The sequence below is a fragment of the Neofelis nebulosa genome, chromosome 5 (genome assembly GCF_028018385.1).
Source record: "Neofelis nebulosa isolate mNeoNeb1 chromosome 5, mNeoNeb1.pri, whole genome shotgun sequence".
NCBI classification, from domain to species: Eukaryota; Metazoa; Chordata; class Mammalia; order Carnivora; family Felidae; genus Neofelis; species Neofelis nebulosa.
The window spans coordinates 43,567,636-43,590,492 of NC_080786.1; the positions used below are offsets into that span (position 1 = coordinate 43,567,636).

At 37.3% G+C, this 22,857-nt stretch overlaps 1 protein-coding gene across 3 annotated transcripts in view; it reads left to right on the forward strand.

Annotated features, from left to right (window-relative positions):
- Positions 1–21,999, forward strand: part of AGTR1 (angiotensin II receptor type 1) — a 44,552-nt gene extending 22,553 nt beyond the window's left edge. For 2 of the 3 annotated variants that reach the window (XM_058730158.1, XM_058730157.1), the window contains one exon: positions 19,983–21,999. In XM_058730158.1, the coding sequence (XP_058586141.1) occupies positions 20,029–21,117 (1,089 nt within the window). In that variant the 5' untranslated portion in view covers positions 19,983–20,028 and the 3' untranslated portion in view covers positions 21,118–21,999. Of the gene's footprint in view, positions 1–3,684; positions 4,433–19,982 lie in introns of those variants that run through there. The other variant, XR_009261857.1, reaches the window with a different exon arrangement.
- The last annotated feature ends 858 nt before the right edge of the window (positions 22,000–22,857 follow it).

Sequence of the window (22,857 nt, forward strand, 5' to 3'; positions counted from 1 at the left end):
AATGTTTCAGATAAACCTGTTTTTTGACCCATGGGTTCTCAGAGGAGACATGTTGCCTTTTGGCCTTTAGACCCCTTACTAGTAGGTCTGCAAGATAAAGGGCAGGGCCATTAAGTTGGAGTGAGGGCAAAAAATAAGGCAAGTGTTCGGGCAAGAGAAAAAGGTTCAGGTGATTTGTGCTAGAGAGAAAGTTCATCCCACTGAGGTGTTTTTTTGCTTTGTTTTGTTTTTTAAGTTCACTTTCAGTGTATGGATAGATACTCCTTTGCCTAATCTCATAGACTATGGCATATTCTCCCCTATAGAATTCCATTGGTTAATCATTATATTATTATCGTCATGTCATAAATAGACAAAGAAGAGGAAGAGGTTGAGCATTCTTCCCAAAATCAAATAGCATACAAGATGTAGGGTCAAAACTCAAACCCAGAAACTTCTGCTTCCAATCAAGATAGAGTAACAGAGACTTATCTTCTTACCTAAAACTACAACTAGATAGATAGATAGATGGATGGATGATAGAGTCTAACAGACACACATATATATGAAACAATGGTATGTGTGTATATATGTGTGTGTGTATATATATGTATACATATATTATATGTAATATATGTGTATATATTATATGTAATATATGCATACATATATATGTATATACATTGCATATTATATATATGTGTGTGTGTATATATATGTATATATGTGTATATATATATACATATATATATATGTGTGTATATATATATACATATATATATGTGTGTGTATATATATATACATATATATATATGTATATATATATATATGAAACAATATATGAGAAACAATGGTTTCCAAGACAGTATATATCAGGCAACAAAGGGCAGTAATCTCTGAGGGATGAGAAACAAATGAAATAAAACCTATGATTGTCCGAGCCTACTACCTGGGGGTAGTTTCCAGCCATGGCACAAAGAAGAATTAAGAAGGAGCTCCCAGGTCTCCCTGAGTTGAGGAGATGGAACTGGGAGTCCAGAGAGGTAAGGAGCTAGAGTTCACAGGGCAGAGCACCAGAGAGTAGAGAGCTTTGCAAAGGAAGAGCCCGATAATCTGCAAAGTATCCCCCTTGCATTTCAGCGCATATGTATAATTCATGGGGCATCGGGTAGTATACTCAGAAGGGTTTTTTGCCTCCAGAATAAGAAAAAAAAATGGCCCTAGACTAGATGCTGCTCTGGTCCCACCTGACAAAGCATAAAAGCCAGATCTGAGGGGATCAAACTCGTTGCGAGTAATTTAACTACTTCCCAGAACAAAGAAGGAAAATTTTAGTAAGATACAAAACGTCCAATAACCAACAAGGCAAAATTCACAGTGTTTAGCATCCCATTCAAAAATTACCAGGCAAGCAAAGAAGCAGGAAAGTACAATCCATAAAGAGAAAAAAATCAATCCATGGAAACAGACTCAGTAATGATACAGATGATAGAATTAGTACACAAGGATATTAAGTGGTTATTATAACTGTACTTTATATGTTCAAGAAGCTAGAGGAAAGTTTGAACACCAAAGGTAGAGACATGGAAGATATAAAAAAGACAGCAATTGCATTTCTGGAGATGAAAACTACAGTAATCTCAGACGAAAACACACATCAAGACTCAAGATACTAAGATGTTCCTTCCACTGTACCCACAATACTCTTTCCTGGGCCCTGAGTTTGATCCCAGCAGCCTAATACTGAATGCTTGCTTATTTACTAAAATTCTTAGGTGAATGTTTCCTTTAAGAAGTGATTACCAGCTAAAGACAGCAGCATTCCTGAAGGCATAGAGCCTTCATGGGCCATGTGGCCCTTTCCCGCCTCACTTTGATCCCCCTACCTCCCTGCCTGTCTCTGCCTGTGGGGCAAATTCCACTACCTTCCAGGGACTGCTACTCCTTCATTCTAGCAAAGAAATTTATCAAAAATATAACTGCTAACAGTCCTTAGTATGACATCTCCTGAGTTATAAGGAAGTTTACATTATCAGACCAACATTTTCTATATTTGTTTTCTGTCTTACCTTGAGAACTATATAGTTTGAAAAAGCATGAAGTTTGATCTTTTCACACAAAATAAAATTAAAACACAGTTTAGTATTTTTCCAACTTCTCACTCTACCCATCTAAGGTCTTATGTATAAATTCACAAACTGTGTTCTTCCAGCTAACCAAGCAATTACCCAAAATGCACATGCTGTCCTTTTATTACAGAATGCAAAACATGCTCACGAGAACTAAACTACTTTTCCAACAAAAGTGAAAAATCAGCTTGTCCAGGAAGTTATATTAGGGCTAGAAGCGAAAGAAATGTATCTGCTAGCCAAGTGTTACCATTCACCAGAAATACTCCATGTTCATTATTAATCCTGTATAACTCCCTCAGTCAATGCCAGATATATTCTTTTTATGTACTTTTTGTATGTATTTTTAAACCTGTATTGAATTAATTTAGAAAATATATTAGTATCAAAAACATAAATGTGTAGGGGCGCCTGGGTGGCTCGGTCGGTTAAGCGTCTGACTTCAGCTCAGGTCATGATCTCACAGTTCGTGAGTTCAAGCCCTGCTAGGGCTCTGTGCTGACACCTCAGAGCCTGGAGCCTGCTTCGGATTCTGTCTCCCTCTCTTTCTCCCCCTCCTCTGCTCATGCTCTCTCTCTCAAAAAATAAATAAACAGTAAAACCACACATACACCCAGTGTGTAGATAATTCCATGCTTGGAGCATCACAGTTCACTTTAGAAACACTTTACTTGACAATGAAGATAAATATTTTTCAGCACTTATTAAAAATATTTTAAAATTTAACCTCATTACTAGTTGTGTAACCAGGGTCATTAGGTCAATATGGCTCTATGAAATAACATCAGTCCCTTTCATTATTGGTCATCCTTTTGGTACTAGATGATATTTTTTTGAATAAATGTTAAAGTAATATGCAAGAATACCCAAATAGCACAGATTCAATGTTGTATTCACCCATCTGGAGACATCACTTTGGCGAAATGCACCAACAGCTCTAAAAGGCTAATAGTACCTTAAACAATATGGAACAATTAAAAGAGAAAAATAAGTTTCTGTCTGGAACAGTGTAGCAGGTAGTGACATCTAGACATTCCGAGACAGCTCTCATACTCTGAGCTAGACTACCCTCCTGCACACCCAGGTGGGGCAGCCTGGCTGCAAGAGAGCAAGGATGAACAATAACCTCAGCCCATCGCATCTCTGTTTTCCCACTGTCTCTAATTCCTCCATCACAGATTGTTGTTGAATGTGGAAATGGAAGGGGGGATTTCTAAAAGAGGTATGCTTCACATATTTAGTGTAATATAAAAACACTGAAATATGGGGGTCTGCAGAATCTTGCTGGTGGTTGGAGTCTGTTTACTCAGTTGTAAAATTAAGTAGTTGGCCTGGATCCTAGGTTATAAATTGACAGCCCTTGGACCCAACTTGATCTGCAAAAGAGTTCTATTTAGTTCTACAGTGCTGCTATTATTATTATTATTATTATTATTATTACTACTACTACTACTACTAATTATCATTATTTGCATTAACTGAAAACATTTCAAAATAGGAGATTTCAAATAAAATTTGAAATTTCCAGCTTCATCTTTTTAAAAAATCGGCTTGCATCTCCCCATATCATAATTAGCATAAGTGGCTACACCTGAGAAGTGAGGCTCCCCAACCCCCACCTCCTCTGAGAAAAAGGAAGGATCCTACATTCACCAACATGACTGCTTCACTCAACTCTGTTATTCCCAGCCCCTGTAAGTATTTGCATATGTGAACCTTGGAGCATGTAATTTCTAGAGACTATTCCAGCAATAAAATGTTATGAATCTCTGACTTAAGTTGTTTCAATAAAAGCAAGACTGTAGATAATAACAGTTCAACTACATTATAGGTGAAAATAGACTTGGCTTGAAGAGCCTGACAACAAAAACACCATTTAGAGTATAGTAATTGTGCATTTTTACAGGGACAAAGGGCATACATATATATTTTTCTGTATTTTCTGTATTTTTCTGAAGAAGAAAAGGAATAAATATGACTTATCAATTTCCTTCTATAGCAGAAATTTCTGTGACTTTCTGATCCACATTGAGATAAAGCTGCTGAAAGACCACAGCAGAATGACTTTTTATGTAAAGAGAACATTTTAATTTGTTGGTATAACATAAATCGTGTAGTTTATCTAGACAATGGCTTTAAACTGATCACTGACCTGTGTACAACTATGCCTACTGAAACAGACTGATTTCTAAACACTTCCTTCGAATTAGATGTCTTCATATCAATATAACCAAAATTATTATCACATTACGTTATTCTCACAAAGTTCTAATGAACTTCACAAATCTGCCTGCTCTATTCTGAGTACAAAATATTTAGCCTAATTTGTTTTTCCATTATTTTATATAGTAATAAAGTAATACCAAAAATGTTATTACCAGAAACAATAGTGTTGTATAATTATTAGAAAGTGAATCTCGTGAAATCATATTAAAGAACAACAATTACCACATGTTAAGTCAGATAATTCAAGGAAGAGACTTATATGAATACTAGGGGAGTTGCTGGCAAAGAAATTTTTTTCTCTGAAATCTTCATTTTGAGGAAAAATTTTCCCATTTAATTAGTTGAGGTTTGATTCACCAACCAAAGGTCTATAGTGTGATATTTTTTCCTCCTCCAACTTAAAGTAATGTTAAAATCATCTGCCCTTCAGATGTTCACACTTTCACTTCTTTTAAAAACTGGGTCCTTCCTAGGTCCTTTATATTGCTTTATGGTATTAATAACAGATTGTATCACCATATTGTATTGTATGGACAGGGCTCCTCACATCATTCCAATCTGCTTCTTGGCTATGTGTAATAACCATAGGTTATGTGACAAATTACACATATGTAAAGTAGAATTTTATGGGGTAATTTACTTAGTGTGGGGACATATGAATATATATTGAGAATATAAATAATGGTAATAACAACAGATAACATTTACTGTTTACTATATGGAAATCTTCCACCCCACCCCACCCCGCCATGTTTTATTTAATCCTCGCAATAACAGTATATACTAAGTTTTTATCCCATTTTAAAGATGAGAAGACTAAGGCTCAAAGAGGGTAAGTATTTTAACCATTTACATGATTAGTCAGAGGTGAAACCAGGATCTTAACTGACCTTTGTGACTGCAAAGCTTCTGGGTTATTTTCTACGGTGCTTGATAGCCAACAGACTCTGCTAAAGTTAATGCTTCCTTTTAAAATTCTAAATGTTAAAAAAATAAATAAATAAATAAAATTCTAAATGTTGAATATATGCCATTAGCTTTCCACTTCAGTCATGTGTTAAACTTGTTTTTACTATATCTAGTCTATTCATAATGAATGGGTATGATATACTGTCTTTTGAGGAAATTATGTTAAACATATCATCTTAACAACATTCTTCCGAGGGCAAGGTAGAGGCTTTATGGTCTCATTCCCATTTGTCAGATCAACATTGAATGAAGGTTTAATAATTTGCCTGAGGTCTCAATTTCTAGAGAGACAAAGAAAAAGCCTCCAAATCCCCTACCCCCAGTTCTAGATTAGTGTTTGTACTAAGTCTTTTTTTACCCTTGCTAAATCCTGCAATCATCTGACTTCTACTCTTCAACTTCTTAAATTATGTTGCTTTTTCACTTATTGCTTTTGGTTATATGTATTATTAAGATTTGACATTAGCATTCGCTATCATTTCACTCTTAATTCTGAATGTTTCCATCTGATTGTTTATTTTTGTACTTTGTTGTTTTTTTTTTAATTTACTTTACCCCAATTATCCAGGAAAGGCTGCCTACATCTTTTTAAAGCTCTGATGTTCTCAATGAAAAGACCTTCTAAATGACCTTGTTTGTCTCCCATGGAGTTGCATATCACAACTTCAAATGGCTCACTAAAATGTTACCCATTTGGCATCAGTATACAGAAAAGGCTGCACTCTGTGATAAGAAGTACAGTGGTGTTTTCCTAGTGAGAGAATAGAGCTCTTCATGGGCAAAGGGGGCAATATAATTTCCTCAGATTTAGCTGGTATTTCAAACACAATGGTAGTTGTCTTCTAGAACTAGCCTATAAGGAATTTGTAGAGACAATACCACATGAACCAATACTTAAAATTCTGGTCATGGGACTCTATCAATATTACTCCTTTAGAAATCCTTTTTCCAGAAATGTTCTTCTTTGGCTACAAAAACAATTACTTAGTGCCTTTATGGATCAGAAAAGCAGTTGGGTAGAGGAGGCAAGTAAGAAAGACAAACTAAGTAACTGAAACTCTCGGGTTGCCAAACTTGCACACTATGACTTGTAACTAATGGTATGTTCATCCTCTCTCACAAAAATGAGTGTACTTGGTTTTATTCTAATGAGAGCCTCAATGACAGACTACACTTAATATGTGATTCTGCAGGGGGGAGAAAAGCCCTCATGTGAATATAAAGTTAAATTTCCATTTAAATATTGCAGTCAGTTTAGAACCTAACACTGCAGATTGACTCTGGCCCTGTCAGATTCCCAGTAGTGTCTATGGCAGTGATGCCACCAGAGGGCAGGGTTTGACTTCCGGACACGGTGGCTTCCTATTTCTAGAAGCAACTTTGGGGCCGCTACAATAGCCATCAAACCCGTTAAAGACCTTATAACGAATCCAAGCTCAAATTCTCTTTTCTGGTGCAGAATCCTAGAGTTCTGGAAAATGCTTAGAGAGGGTAATTTCTAGAATGATCTGACACAACAAATATTTAGTTAACTCGCAGTTTCAGAGCTCCTACTAAGTACTCAACATGGTCTTGGATATCTGAAGGTTACTCAACAGGATTTTATCTTTTGATCTGTAGTTTCCCTGGGATGATATGAATATAATACACGAAAAAAGCACTACCAATATAGTATACAGTTAACTTATGCCATGAAAGACAGGAACTACAGATTATCAAGAATTTAAAAAAAAAAAAAAAAAAAAGTAGGGACTAGAATAAGGTTTCTCAAGCAGCACAATTAACATCTTAGACCAGATAATTTTTTGTTGTGGGGTAATGCGTTGTGCCTTGTAAGATGAGTAGCAGTATCTCATCTAAGCAGTTACTAAATGCAAGTAACGTTGTCCTCTCCCAACTCCCCCCTGTTGTAAGAACCAAAAGTGTCTCCAGACATTGCCAAATGTCCCTGGAGGGAAAAATTATCCCCCATTGAGAAGCATTGAACTAGAATATGAAATGATGACCTTACCCCTCAAAAAAATAACTGAACCTTGAAACTTTAAAATCTCAAAAATACAGATTCTATTTTTGATAAAAAAGGACCTGTTCTCTAAGCCTCAGTTTCCTCATCTGAAGAATGGGAATAATTGTGCTTATCCTCATAGGCCTTGTGGTAGTTTGTTATGTTTACCTTCATAAAATACCACAGATTGGGTGGCTTCAACTACAGAAATTTACTTTCTCATGGTTCTGGAAGCTAAAAGTTCAAGATCAAGGTGCTGGCAGGGTTGGTTTCTGGTGAGACCTCTCTCCCTCCCTTGCAGATAGCCACCTTCTCATTAACCTCACATAGCTTCTGCTCTGTACAAGCACATTCCTGATGTGTTCTTCCTCTTATGAAGACACCTGTCACATTGGATTAGGGCCCCAACCTCATGACCTCATTTACCCATAATTACATCTATATCTATTACAGTCGCATTGGGTACTATGGCTTTTGAAAGGACACAATCCAGTCCATAACAGGGTTCTTGCAGATATGAAAGCAATTATCACAATGCTTGGCACATAATAAACATTCAATTAATCACAACTCATAAATATCACTAATGTCAATACTAAGCCACTTTTATAAGTCCTCTTTGTGAAACAGATACCAGTAAAATCCTAGAGGAGCATAAAATAACTGTACATTAAATAAGCTTATTTGAACTGTTGTGTGTCACTTTGTGCTGAAGTTATGTAACTGAAAAGTTGAAACTGACATTTTCCCCACCGACATAGCTAATCACTTAATGGGTGCTCTGTCTTCCTTTATGCAAAGGTCAAAGGGCAGTAGCTCTTGCATCCCCAGCATCTGATGAGTAATTAATGTTCCAGAAACAAACTTGTAAGTACTTTGGGGAATTTCTGTGTGTAAAGAAATTCTAGGTACAGTAGTTCCCCCTTTACATGTGGATTCGCTTTCTGCAGTTCAGTTACCTGCAGTCAGCCGTGGTTCAGAAGCAAGTGATCCTCCTCCTGACATACCATCAGAAGGTCAAGAGTGGCCTGATGCTAGGTCACAATGCCTATGTCATTCACGTCATTTCATCTTACCACATGGGTACTTGATCATCTCTCATCATTAGAAGAAAAGTCAATAGAGTACAAGATATTTTAGAGAGAGACCACATTCACATAACTTTTATTACAGTATATTGTTATCATTGTTCTATTTTATTTTTAGTTATTGTTGTAAATCTCTCACTATGCCTAATTTATAAACTTTATCATAGGTAATTGGTAATTTTGTAGAGGAAACATAAGTAATTTTGTAGAGGAAAAAACACACTATATATAGGGTTTGATGCTATCTGTGGTTTCAGGAATCTACTGGGGGTCTTGGAATGTATCCCAACAAATAAGGGAGGAGTACTGTAAATATTTCTCCAAGAAGATGCTTAAGAGTGATAATTCACTTTTACCCTCTTAATTTGATTTATAAGCTTCTTCTATCTTACAGAAGACAGAACAAAAATAAATAGGGGAAAAAAACAATAAATAGTTTCAAACAGCCATGGTCTTCAGCTGGAACTGAATAACTGGAGATTTTGAAATTGCAAAGGAACATGGACCCTCTTTAGCCAAAAATACTTGTTTATAAAAACTAGAGGGTGTTAGATACTTCTGTCACACCAGCTTAGCATTTGAAATTTCTGCTGGTTCAAGCGCAATTGTGCTGTCCTATTTCCAATTGTGGGGTTCCCTCCCTAACCACAGTTGATTTCGGATTGGAGGCTTGCAACTTTGAGGACCAGAACAGAGTGAGTTAGCTAGCTCGAAGAACAAGAAGAGAGTTTTACTATCACGAAGGGGGGAAGCATTGTTGTTACAGCAGGTTCAGGAAGAGTGGAGTCAACATTGACAGCTGCTGACTTAAACAGTTTTGTTGTCAGTAATAAAAGCAGAAATGGCTTGATGAAAGGGAAGCCAAGAAAAGGAGAAATTGCTATGGCAAAACAAGAGGAGATGGTGGTCTTGGTGCGGCAGAGAATATTCAAAAATACTCTCCTTGTCCTTAAAGAGTTGTGCTGCACGGGTAATGTGCCACTTCAGTACATAGCCCCTCTATGCAGAAATGCTATATTTCCACTTTACAAACCAAGGGATGCTTTCGTTTTACATTTCGAGGAGAAACAAACAATCAAAGGCAAAAGTGGTACAGTATCTTATGCAGCTCTCTTGGAAAGAGTTCGTTTTTTTCCCGCCACTCAGACTGCACACAAATACTGGGAATATATTTTAATTTCAAATCTGACATGTGACATCTGGTAACCCATTTATTGCTAATGAAGTTTTCACAGGAAGCAGCAGTCACCAGTATCTCATCGTAGTTTTCAACTGGCAAAGCGTTGTTACCTTTTATTGGCCCAGCATTTGTGCCGCCCATCACAGGCTGTTTCGTTAGAAAACACAAGTAGTCCCACATAGAAATGAATGGAGTGGTAATATAACAGCAGACAGAATGGTCTAAACTTTTCATTATAATCAGTGGTGTAGTATCATTGTAATTTATACTTAAAAATCATATAGGTGAAGAGAACGATTAGAGCTAGCAGAGGCATCCAATCCAAGTAGCTTGTCAGTACATCAGCCTCCCTCTCTGAGCCTTTCTACCTCTTTCTGGTACATTAGCCTCTTCTTCCACTTCCAGCTCTGAGTGCAATTTCCCAATTCTCCTTATCCAGATTTGCTGGTACAGGGGAAGTTAGTCATTTACACCATAGTACGAAGTTAAGAACACTAACAAAAGTCTCAAATCTACAGGATCTTTTGATATCTCCACATGTATCACCTCATGATGTTCCCAACAACGTTGTGAGCCTGACAAGACAGATATTTTTTTTTTACTTCATAATCATTAACTTCATTATTATTATTATAATTTTCCAGATGAAGAAAACAAGTCACAGGTTAAGAGAAAAGCAAAAGACCCCATAGGTCAGAAGAGGTAAATCACATACGGCTTCAGATTTTTTGGTTACCATCACCATGCCCTTCTACTGCTAGTCTGGGTTTCATCTGAGTCAGTGTATCTCCTTCCTCAGGTAGATCTTGGAGGCATGGAAGTGGGTATTGCCAACCCAATCCCAGTTAAAGAAATTCTAGACATTTATGAATGAGCGCAAGGAGTATTTTACTAGATAACACCCTGTTGGGCACCCTTTAACTATACCAGTCCTGAATGTTTGAAAGAAATCCACAGTCTAATGGATAATTCCCAAGCTGTATTTCAGGAGTCTACTATTTAGGAGTTTAATTTTACTTTTTTAGTGTGGCTACTAGGAAATTTTTAATTATGTATGTGGTTCACATCAAGTTTCTTTTAGACAGCACTGACCAACAGAATCAGAAAACAGAGAGTGGCAGCGGTTAGTAAACTACAGAAAATTCAAATTCCAGAAGATATATTATAGAGTTTTGGGGGGCCAAGGAAAATATATGTGTTGGTCAGATTTAACCTTAGGGCTCCACTTTGTACCTAAACATTTGTTGCCACAAGTATTAACTGTGGAAGCCATGCAAGATCCACCATTTTACCCTTCTTTCCACATTCATCAAGTGCCTCATTATAATGCTTGAAATAAATGCATTAGACGAAAATAATGAAAAATACTTCTGCTGAATTTTTGCATGAAAATAATTCTATTTATTTTTGAAGTTCTGAGCTTTCTTTCATTAAATTTTACTTACCCTTGCATTACATAAATGATATTACAAAATTTATATTTTCAAAGTGCTTTTATCTTTTCCTAAGACCTCACTGTTTACCTTTAACAACCTATGAAACAGAGGTGAGAACAAGTGTTAGTATTTCCATTCTAAGTATTTTGTAATATTTAAGAGATAACAAAGTAAGAGATTAAATTACCTGTGTCTGATTGTGTCACTGATTAGTGACAGAGCAGGCTCTTTGACCGGACTCTAGTCCAGTGCTTTCTCTGCCAGACTATTCTGCTCTCAGTTTTTATAGCATTTTAATGTTTAAAAAAAAAATGAAGCATATAAAACTGTGTTTCAAAAAACAAAAAGTAACTCTATGATAAAATCAAACATTACCTTACAGAATTCATTTTCTTAGGACAAAAGTCCACTTAGCACTTCAAAATATTGACTAATAAAATACTTGAAAATGTTATTCTAAATAATATATTACCGTGGGTTCTTTTATAATTCTCTGTCCTCATCTGTGTGTTTTTATTTGGGCAAATGAATCACATTAACTATTTACTAAACTTTAAAAAGTTGTATTTTCCCCACCAAAAAAAAAAAAAAAAATTACCTGAAAATAGGTTTGTTTTGTAGGAGTTATTTTAACAATAACACATTCTGCCACCTTCTTCATAAAATAACATAATCCTGACTCCCTAACTGCAGGGCCTGCTTCTAATTTTGATTTGCAGCCATGAAACAATCTGTCTCTACCTTTTCATGTGGAATTGCCAATGAATAACACAGGGGATGCCTGAGAGACTCACAGTCTAGAAACTAATCTAGCTAGTCTAGACAGTTGACCTCTATAACCTTGACCTCGATAACCTAGGGTCACAACCAGCTATCCAAATGCTGTGCTGGGAAAACATTTCTTTAAGTAGATAATCTAAAAAATGGGGGGGGGGGGGGGGGGGGAATATCACTGTAATATAATACTCTTATGTAGAGTTTATTTATCCCCAGTAAAAGGTAAAATTCATTTGTTTTTAAGAAAAAGACTTCTTGTATCTAACTAGAGAATGTTATTAAATCATTGTGGCATTAATAACATCTATATCAATCGATAGATTTTGGCTGATTTAATGATTTATCAGGTCATTTCTACTTGTCAAGCCATCATTGCCTTTATCTTCAAAAGATAAATACCTATTCCAAAAAAAAGATTACAAAATTTCAGTGTTTCAGGAGATTTCTTTAGCCATGTGTCAGCTCCCTGAGAATGCAGAGGTGTAGAAAAGCTAAGTGACTGGTTCAAGGTCACCTTGCTAGTGAATAAGAAAACCAAAATTAGAACCCTAGTCTCCTTATACATTGCGTAGGACCAATTTGAACGTTGGGCAATTGGGGGAAACATGTATAATACAGGGAATATTTGATCCTTCTAGCTTCACTTAAAATTTATGATTATGTGATTTCTATAATGTTAAAAACTTTATTTTTTAAAACTCTTTCAATGTTTATTTTTGAGACAGAGAGAGACAGAGAGAGAGAGAGAGAGAGAGAGCATGAGCAGGGGAGGGGCAGAGAGAGAGAGACACAGAATCTGAAGCAGGTTCCAGGCTCTGAGCTGTCAGCAGAGCCTGACGCAAGGCTCGAACTCATGAACCACGAGATCATGACCTGAGCTACAGTCGGACACGTACCTGACTGAGCCACCCAGGGGCTCCAAAATGTTAAAAACTTTAATCTGAAATGAATTGTCATGTGGCCCTAACATAAAGCTGATAACACATAGAAATTCTATAAAAATTTCATAATTTCTTTTTTTTTTTTTTTTTTCAACGTTTATTTATTTTTGGGACAGAGAGAGACAGAGCATGAACGGGGGAGGGGCAGAGAGAGGGAGACACAGAATCGGAAACAGGCTCCAGGCTCTGAGCCATCAGCCCAGAGCCTGACGCGGGGCTCGAACTCACGGACCGTGAGATCGTGACCTGGCTGAAGTCGGACGCCCAACCGACTGCGCCACCCAGGCGCCCAAAAATTTCATAATTTCTTAAAAATATAAATTAATTGGTGCTTCCTCTCCTTCCCAGTAACTTCCCTCATACCCCTTAAAGTGGAATCTGAAATGAGATAAGCAGTTTATGCTGCTGATCTAGAGTCTCAGAGAAGCAAATATGCAGTGGCTTAACATATGAAATTGTGGGTTTTGCTCACAAGTCAGATAAAACAGCTGTTGACTGAGATGCCCACATAGGAGCTGCCTTTTTCATCTGTTGAAAAAGAAAAGCTTGTGAACAGTCTCCAAGAGCCATATTATTAAAAATTATGTTTCCTCCCCTTTGATGAATGGCCGAGATGCTGATTCTTTAAAATGTGGTTATAATTCCCTTGAGGAAATTCTCCAAGTCCCTAAGTTTGAGGAATTTGGGAGTATAAGAGGACAAGAGTTTATTTATATACAAGCTTTTTTCCAAGTTATATTTATTTTATTTTTCTCCTAGTCTGCAGAGCACAGCTCTTTTGAGGCTCACTAAAGCCTTCAATGGGCCTCTATATTGAACATAACAATATTTTCTACTAACACCAATATGTCAGAGGAAGATTTCTAGCATATGATTAGAGTTAATGACATATATCTCATCCCTGCCTGCTTCTCTTTTCTTTTTGGGAAAAAAAAAAAAAAAGCATACAACAAAAACAGCCAAGAGTTTAGAATAGAAAAGAATGGGAAGAAATATCATAGGAATGAAAGGAGCTCTTTGGGGGCTTGGGATATTCATGACAAGTAGGTTACTTAAACTATAACTTATGATAAGTAGAAGCTTCTGGAGCAGAGAGAAATTTAATTGTAATTTAGTGTTACATTATTAGATATTAAAGTATTGAATAATTTCTAACAAGCAAAAATTTAGGATCACAATTTACTTTCCTTGAAATGTATACCCTAACTTGGAAGGAACTACTGAATTTCCTTTCATAAAGCTAAGTTCTTCCTGTTCTTGGGGGATATTTTGGAAAGCAAAGGGGAGGGCTAGTTGAGGATGACAGGACATTGAACCACCATCACCACAGGTGGTTACAATTGGTGTGTGTAGAAATAAGATGGCAGCTTGTGCTGTTTTCATTTCCTGTGAGGGCAGGCCATAGTGGATGCTGTCGACTTGGGAAGAGGGCCAGATACCACCGTTTACCACTTACACATATCATGCAGCCATTCATTAAGGACACTGAATCTTGAGTACTTATTTAGTATGGCATTAGTAATTGTAATCAAATATATTGTGTGTGCTAAGAGAAACACTCACCTAGGAATTGCACAGGTGAGCAAAATCAGCTCCAAGAAAAGTATTTAACATAGATTAGGGGCGCCTGGGTGGCTCAATCGGTTGAGCGTCCAACTCTTGATTTCGGCTCAGGTTCATGGGATCCAGCCCCTCACTGGGCTCTGTGCTGACAGTGTGGAGCTTGCTTGGGATTCTCTCTCTCCCTCTCATTCTGCCCCTTCTTCCCTCCCTCCCTCCCTCCCTCCCTCTCTCTGACTCTCTGCCTGTCTCTCTCAAAATAAGTAAACATGAAAAAACAATTAAAAATAAAACAACATAGAGAAGTTAGGTTGGGATTGCCAGCCATTTTCTCATGCATCTGATTTAAAAGCAGTCTGGTCATTTACCCCATGGTGCCAAGCTCTCTGCCATGCTCTCTTCTTCATGGCTGCCAGGATTACCACCATGGAGGAGAGTACCACCAGAAGGGCTTGGATTATTCATTGAAAGGCATGATGGGGGTTGGGGTGGGCATGAATAGGGGCAAGACTATAATCTAAAGATTTGGGGGTCCAAGCAATTTAACCATTATCTCCAAATAATGTGTAGGACAAATTCCAGTCAAGATGAAGACAATGAACGTAAGCATAATGAACACTACCCTTCTTTCTCGAAACACATAAAATAGAAAATCACAGCTCTGAATAAGAATTGAGGGGGCGCCTGGGTGGCGCAGTCGGTTAAGCGTCCGACTTCAGCCAGGTCACGATCTCGCGGGCCGTGAGTTCGAGCCCCGCGTCAGGCTCTGGGCTGATGGCTCGGAGCCTGGAGCCTGTTTCCGATTCTGTGTCTCCCTCTCTCTCTGCCCCTCCCCCGTTCATGCTCTGTCTCTCTCTGTCCCCAAAATAAATAAAAAACGTTGAAAAAAAAAATTTTTAAAAAAAAAAGAATTGAGACCACATGGGCCAGAAAAGAACCAATACCAGTTACACAGCCAAGATAAAGTTTCAACAAGTCTACCAGGATGGAAGTCAAGATCATTAGACGCGCATACTGAAGACAAATGAAACTGGCTTTCTTGGTTAAAGCCAGAAACTGGACAATCACTGCCTATTGTGACCAAAGACTAGATAATTTCTGCAGACCAACATAAATTTGAGAATGGGTGGGGGCCTCATTTGCAGTATCTGAAGAAAAAATACAGCATTGGAAACTAGGCTGAGAACTAGCATTAAAGACTTTTCCAGATCAAGTGAGTGTTGTATGCCCAAGCAGAAATTTCACAGGCCACCACCATCCAGATGCCAGGCCTCCTAAAGAAGTTAATTCCCACTACAGATTAACTCGTAGTCAAAGATTATAAAACCCAAGATGAAAGCAAATGCCAAGGAGTGTCCACGGATGAAACAAATAGAATTCATACAAGAACTACAACCTACAAATAGTAAAGCAATTGATAGGGGCTCTTAACATACAGATGTTCAACATGTTTAAAGAGAAAAGGGTACAAATAGACCCCATAAAATAAGAACAGAAGGTTAAGAAATAAGAACAAGTGAATTTGAAAAAGAAGTAGAAACCATAAAAATTTTACTGCCAACTTCTATGATTCAGTGAATTCACAAATGGATACTAACAGTTGCTCCCTGTAGAATGCCTCATTCATTACTGAGGGGGAAAAACACACAGGAACAGAAACACTTGCTTTCTAAAGTCTGAATTATAAAATAAAAGCAATAAAGACAATGACTTTTGAACAGGATGGTTTATTGTGCTGCCCAGCACTACAAGCAAATGACCTACAAACACTAGTCTACTCTTTTAGATATTTGAGAAAGATACTTTGATAGAAGATTATTCTAAAATATAATTACTTTGTCTTTTAGTTCTCTCTTTATTATCATAGGAAACTATGTGGTATTTTTTTTCCTTAGATTGCAAACTCATTAAAAAAGGAGGATGTAATGAGCAATTTAATTAGATTGGTTTTGGCTTGCCTAAAAGCTTAAGAAGGTATTAATATTCTAATCAAAAGTCTTGGCGAAATATTCTTGGAAGGATGGATGGAAGGAAGGAAGGAAGGAAGGAAGGAAGGAAGGAAGGAAGGAAGGAAGGAAGGGAGGGAGGGAGGGATCTTCTTTCTTAGGCTTGTTTTTAAGAATGAGGGAAGCTGTCAAGAAATACAAGGTATCTGGTATGAAAGCAATCTGTGGATAAATAGTGCAGCCACCAGGAGCCAACCTTGTGTTTACAGCAGACTGAAAGTTCCCACCTGACTCATGGCCAATGTATTCAGCTGCTTAAGATGATTTTTTTACTCACAGTTTGAAAGAACAACATCCTGGTATTTTTAGCCTTTTAATGGCACAAGAAGGAGCTTACCAATGATAAACCTTAAAAAAAAAATCTTTCATGTTTTTTTAAGCCATGGCTAAGTCAATGTTTAACTTGCATTCAAAAAATAATAGAGATTTTTAAAAAACACATCTAATTAAACACTTACTTTTTGAAAGATATGCCCAATACTTTCATACTATCTCATTTAATTCCTACAACAATCATATGCAATAAAAATCACTGTTCCCACTTCTTACAGATAAGGAAACTGAGGCTCATGTTCAGAGAAATGGGGTGATTTACCCAGAGCCATACATATTTGTAATTGGCAAAGAAAGAGTCTATTATAAGTATTTTGAGTCCAAATCCCATCTTCTTTTTCCCAAGAAGAAATGGTGCTATGGAATTCATATAAGCCACAGAGTTTACGTAAAAGCTATGGTGAGACCCAAAAATAGGGAGAGGTGGATCCTCCTGTGTTTTTGATCAGTATATCCTCCCTGCCTAAAACTCTACTGAGAGAAGAATGAAATGTAGCTGCTTTCTGGGACTCATAAGTTTGCTGTTCCTAATAGATCACATCTCTTTCCTTCAGCTCCTCATCAAAACAGCATCCTTTCAGCTTCAAAGGGAAAAGAACCCTACTCTTGCCCACTCACTTAGCATCAGTCATAGGTGCCTACCAGTCATAAGGGTTCCATTTTCCCCACACCACTGCCAAGACGGTTGTGCGATATCTGTAAATTTACAAGAGCAGCCTCCCATAGCTGATGCTGCAGACATCTGTAAGGAGAGAGAAGTTCAAGTGATGACAATTTCTACTCTACCTCGGCTGGCCAGCTGTTGCCTTTAAATTCTAACCACTTTGTTTTCCATGTATCCTCCAAAGTCCAAATGCCATCTTCTTTGGGAAGTGCCCCTGATCACTACCCAAGTCCCCCACCAACAAACCGGGTCAATGATAAATACAGAACATTCCACATGACCCTGTTATGGTATAGTATTCAACACTGGAGGTAATTCTGTCTTTAAAGCTCTTGTCCCCCCACAACTAGACTCAAATGCCTCAAAGGAGGAGAAGGACTGTGAACTTTTTTACTTTGCATCCCTCACTCCAGCACCTAGTAGATGTTCAATGAATATGGGATAAATGGATGACAGCCCACTGGATGCACTATTTTCATTTATATGCTTCCCTGTGCTTGTTCCCACTGGTCCTATAACCTAAAATTCCTCTCCCCTTTCTTCTACCCTCCAGTATGTGAGAATTTGTTTCCTTTCCTGGCAGGAAGTCTTGGTCATTACTTATATAAACATTTGTGTAAAGTATTATTAGTATATTTAATGTGACGTCCAGAGTTTCTCCAGTGATATTCTCATTTAAATAATAAATTCCTTACTAAAATTTCCAGGGATGCTCCCCTAGATGTTCAGAGCAACCTTTTATGTATTACATATTAGTCGATATGGATCAATGGGAACTGAAGAAGAAACTGACCTCAGATTGTGATGGAATTGGAGTCCAAAACTATGTTTAAAACTTGGTCCTTTCAAATGCAAACTTTTTCCCATAGATTTTTTTTTTTAATAAATGATGGTTACAATTCTTGCCTTGTCAATAAAATTCTACTCATTCCAGATACAGTATTAGTGGAACCGGCCTGAGATATATAGTCTTAGAGTTAGGCTCAAGAGAGAAAAGAAGAAAAAGAGGAGAATTTCCTCCCTGCTTTCAAGCACTCAAGCTCAGGGCACCAAAGGGATTCCAATGCATTAAGTTTATCCCTTCCTATCTGTTAGTAGTGTCCTTGTGCCCAAGCTGAAACAAATATTTACCTCTGCCCTGGTTTTCAGTTATGGAGTTCACCCAGGCTACTTTTTAATGTTTGAGATTCTTTAACCTTGACATTTCCACTTTTTTCCTAGGCAAAATCCAACTGAAATCAACCAGATGTTGGAAGAAGAATAAGTAAATTAATACACATTAAGGTGTAAATGACTGCTAGCACATAAACCTTTCATGAAGTATTTAGTTTTTAATAGAGAATATTTGTTTACCTAAAGGAATTTATACTTCTGAACTGGCATAATTTCAATAACTATAAAAAAATAAACTGAAAAATCAGCAAAATGTAGGGAAATCCTTCTGGGTGAGAAAGAAATAGGTCATATCTCCCTGAGAGCCTAGCCCTAGTTTCCATTATATTATTCCCTCTTTTCATCTTCTGTTTTAGAAACCACGTATTTCTAAAAGTACCAAGGATTTTTTTGTCTGTTTTGCTTAGTTTGGGTTTCGATTTTTTAATCCAAGGTGAAGCCTAGGTTAACAATGACTATTTTCTATCTTGATCCTCTCAGGAGCAAAATGTAAACTGTGTTATTAGCCCCACAGAAACTAGTCTCATTATGCTATACTCCTAGCTTTGAAGTTATATGCTATTTACTCATTCATTCATCCATTGGCTGTCTTATTCCTCAGACGTGTATCATCTGTCCCCTGGAATTGGCTGGGGCCTACATTAGTAAATGAGATTATTCGAAACATTAAAACCTGGCTGCCTGAGTCTCATCCCTCTCACAGCACCACTTTACACCAAGATGGACACTACCTTAGGTGTGTGTGTTCATGCAGCTCTCCTGGATGCCAAGCATAGCTATCCTGGGAAGTCTTATTCCTGTTCCTCATGTGGCCCGGGACACTTTCCTACAAAAAGAATGCACAGCCATGCTCATCTAGGGACCTGCTCCTGGGGTGGCAAGAGGATCTTTACCCAGCACCCGTGCCCTGCCCAGACAGACTTGCCTATGCCATACGCTGAGCTTTTACCTCAGAGTAGGCCTGTGCCTCATCCTGTGATGTTACCCCCACAGCATCCTCAGCCTCCCTCCCAAGGGTTTTCTGATGGACTCTGCTAGGGAAGAGTATGTTGATTTTCTAAATCATGTAAGTGAATAGCTTGTTTACTGATTATGTAAAATATTGAAGCAAATATTTGCAGAAGCTTCTGGAAAAACTCAAGTCTTCCTGAATAACTAATTTAATTCAGTAGCATTTTCTGAGATTCAGACTAGGCTTTCTTAATCAATGTGGAAGCTAGGATTTACTTCTAGAAAAAATGCAAAGAACCTAGATAAGTTTATTCACATAGCACCCGCATTTCTGTTTACCTGGAGGATATTTATTACTTTCTAGAAAAGCAATATGTTCTAAAAATTAATTTAAATGTGTAATCCTACCCTTTCTCGGTTCAGTTTTTCTCCAGAAAATATGATCTATTTTTTTTTCCTAAGACTAAAGTGGAGTTACTGTATTTATGACTGAAAAATAAAACTATTTGTTTGTAACTGAAAGTTCTTTTTTTTTTTTTTACCTTTTCATTTTTATTTTCTCCAGGTGCATCTGGCATAGTGTCTAAGACTAATTAACCCAGGAGATCAAAATGATCCTCAACTCTTCCACTGAAGATGGTATTAAAAGAATCCAAGATGACTGTCCCAAAGCCGGAAGGCACAATTACATATTTGTCATGATCCCTACTTTATACAGTATCATTTTTGTGGTGGGAATATTTGGAAACAGCTTGGTAGTGATTGTCATTTACTTTTACATGAAACTCAAGACTGTGGCCAGTGTTTTTCTTTTGAATTTAGCACTGGCTGACTTATGCTTTTTACTAACCTTACCACTGTGGGCTGTCTACACTGCCATGGAATATCGCTGGCCCTTTGGCAATTACCTGTGCAAGATCGCTTCAGCCAGTGTCAGTTTCAACCTCTATGCCAGTGTGTTTCTACTCACATGTCTAAGCATCGACCGTTACCTGGCTATTGTTCATCCAATGAAAGCCCGCCTTCGGCGCACAATGCTTATGGCCAAAGTCACCTGCATCATTATTTGGCTGTTGGCTGGCTTGGCCAGTTTGCCAACTATAATCCACCGAAACGTGTTTTTCGTTGAGAACACCAATATCACGGTTTGTGCTTTCCATTATGAATCCCAAAATTCAACCCTCCCCATTGGGCTGGGCTTAACTAAGAATATACTGGGTTTCTTGTTTCCTTTTCTGATCATTCTTACAAGTTACACTCTTATTTGGAAGACTCTGAAGAGGGCTTATGAGATTCAAAAGAACAAGCCAAGAAATGATGATATTTTCAAGATAATTATGGCAATTGTGCTTTTCTTTTTCTTTTCCTGGGTTCCCCACCAAATATTCACTTTTCTGGATGTATTGATTCAGCTGGGCATCATACATGACTGTAAAATTGCAGATATTGTGGACACCGCCATGCCCATCACTATTTGCATAGCTTATTTCAACAATTGCCTGAATCCTCTCTTTTATGGCTTTCTGGGGAAAAAATTTAAAAAATATTTTCTCCAGCTTCTGAAATACATCCCTCCAAAGGCCAAATCCCACTCAAACCTATCAACAAAAATGAGCACACTTTCCTACCGCCCCTCAGATAATGGAAACACATCCGCCAAGAAGCCTGCCTCATGTATTGAGGTTGAGTCACACACTTGAAGCCTATCTGTGAAGTAATCCTGTGAAAGGAGAAGCAAGAAACACATTCCTCTATGGCACCTCACTACCAAAGGAACATTAGCTACTTTCCAGAATTTAAGAAGAAAAAGGTTATGTGGTCTCAACAAACCTTTCTAAAGCTCTGAACAAAACCTTTTCTTTCCCTGTGCAACAAAACATAAAGTGAAGCCACATTTTGCCACATTTTGCATCAGACAGACGACGGCCACTCAAAGAATGATGTCAGAAGCTAGATGAATGTGTTCACTGGGAAAATTTTACTGGCAGAAATGCCGTCTCCGCAGCCGGCTCCTGTTCTGTTATTTTTGACTCTTCCACATGAAGGTATTTGGAATGTGTTCAACCTTGAGAGGAGCGACAGGAGGTCAGAGCTTAAGATTGCTCTGCCCAGTTTCCAAGGGGCAGTAAAGCTTTTTTGTGCCTATGGCGTTACTAGCAGCTGTGGCCCACCTGGACCTGCCACTGCACTTTTTGTGCAGAGACTTGCTAAGCAGTACTTGTCAACTTTCAGACACTTTTGCGAAATTCAGCTAGTGTCTTATAGATTCACACTGCCAAAACACGCCAGCTAATTGGCCTATTTGTATATGGATATTACTAAAGTCATGTATTAAAGTTAAACTACTTGTAAAAGTGTTACTCTGGTCCCAGGCAGTAGTGTCTTCCCAGTCATATCAGTTTTGTTTCATATCTGAGAAGTATAGATATTTTGTGGTAAAAAAAAGATTGTATACCGTAAAGTATGCCTTATGTTTTAGAAAGTATATGTTCTACTTGTATATGTATTCTATATCTCTAAACTGTTGCTACTTGATTAAAATCTGGCAAAGTTATATTTACATTAAAATACTGTTATTGTAATGTGTTTAATCTTCAATGCTTAAAATATATGCTGATTTATTTTTCAAACAAGTGTAATTATGAACCCAATTCCATTTAAATTTTTAATACAACAGATAGTTTAATACTATTGCTTATAGATTTTATATCCACAGCATGGAATAAATAGACCCTTTTGAGTTTTTCAAAGCTTTTCATACAACAAAGAAAAAATTAATTTTTATAACACTAAAATAAAACATTATTTTACACATAATTATTTTTAATTTTTTTAATGTTTATTTTTGAGAGAGAGAGACAGACAGACAGAACACAAATGGGGGAGGGAAAGAGAGAAGGGGAGAAACAATCCAAAGCAGGCTCCAGGCTTCAAGCTGTCAGCACAGAGCCTGACACAGGGCTCGAACCCATGAACTGTCAGATCATGATCTGAGCCGAAGGCAGACGCTTAACCAACTGAGCCACCCAGGCACCCCCACATAATATTTTTAATAGTAGGACTTTTCTGATTACATACATGATCATTGTAGGAAATGTACAAGATATAAGGAAAGTATTAAATAATAAGTTATATTTAGTTCTCCTTATTAAAAATTATGATCTTTAACATTGGGGTGCATTTTCTTCTACATTTTTGTATTCATTATACACACATCCATACATAAATTATGATATTGGAGTCAGAATATGTACTTTGTATACAGATTTTTCTCATAATGTCATAGCATAGTAGCTTGCTACACCGTTAAATATTTTCCTAAGATATTTTAATAATTGCATAACATTACAAAATAGAGAAAGACACATTCTGATACAGTTAGCTAGTCCTCAAATTGGGACATTTAGCTTTTTCTGATTTTTTGGTATTATAAATTGCAC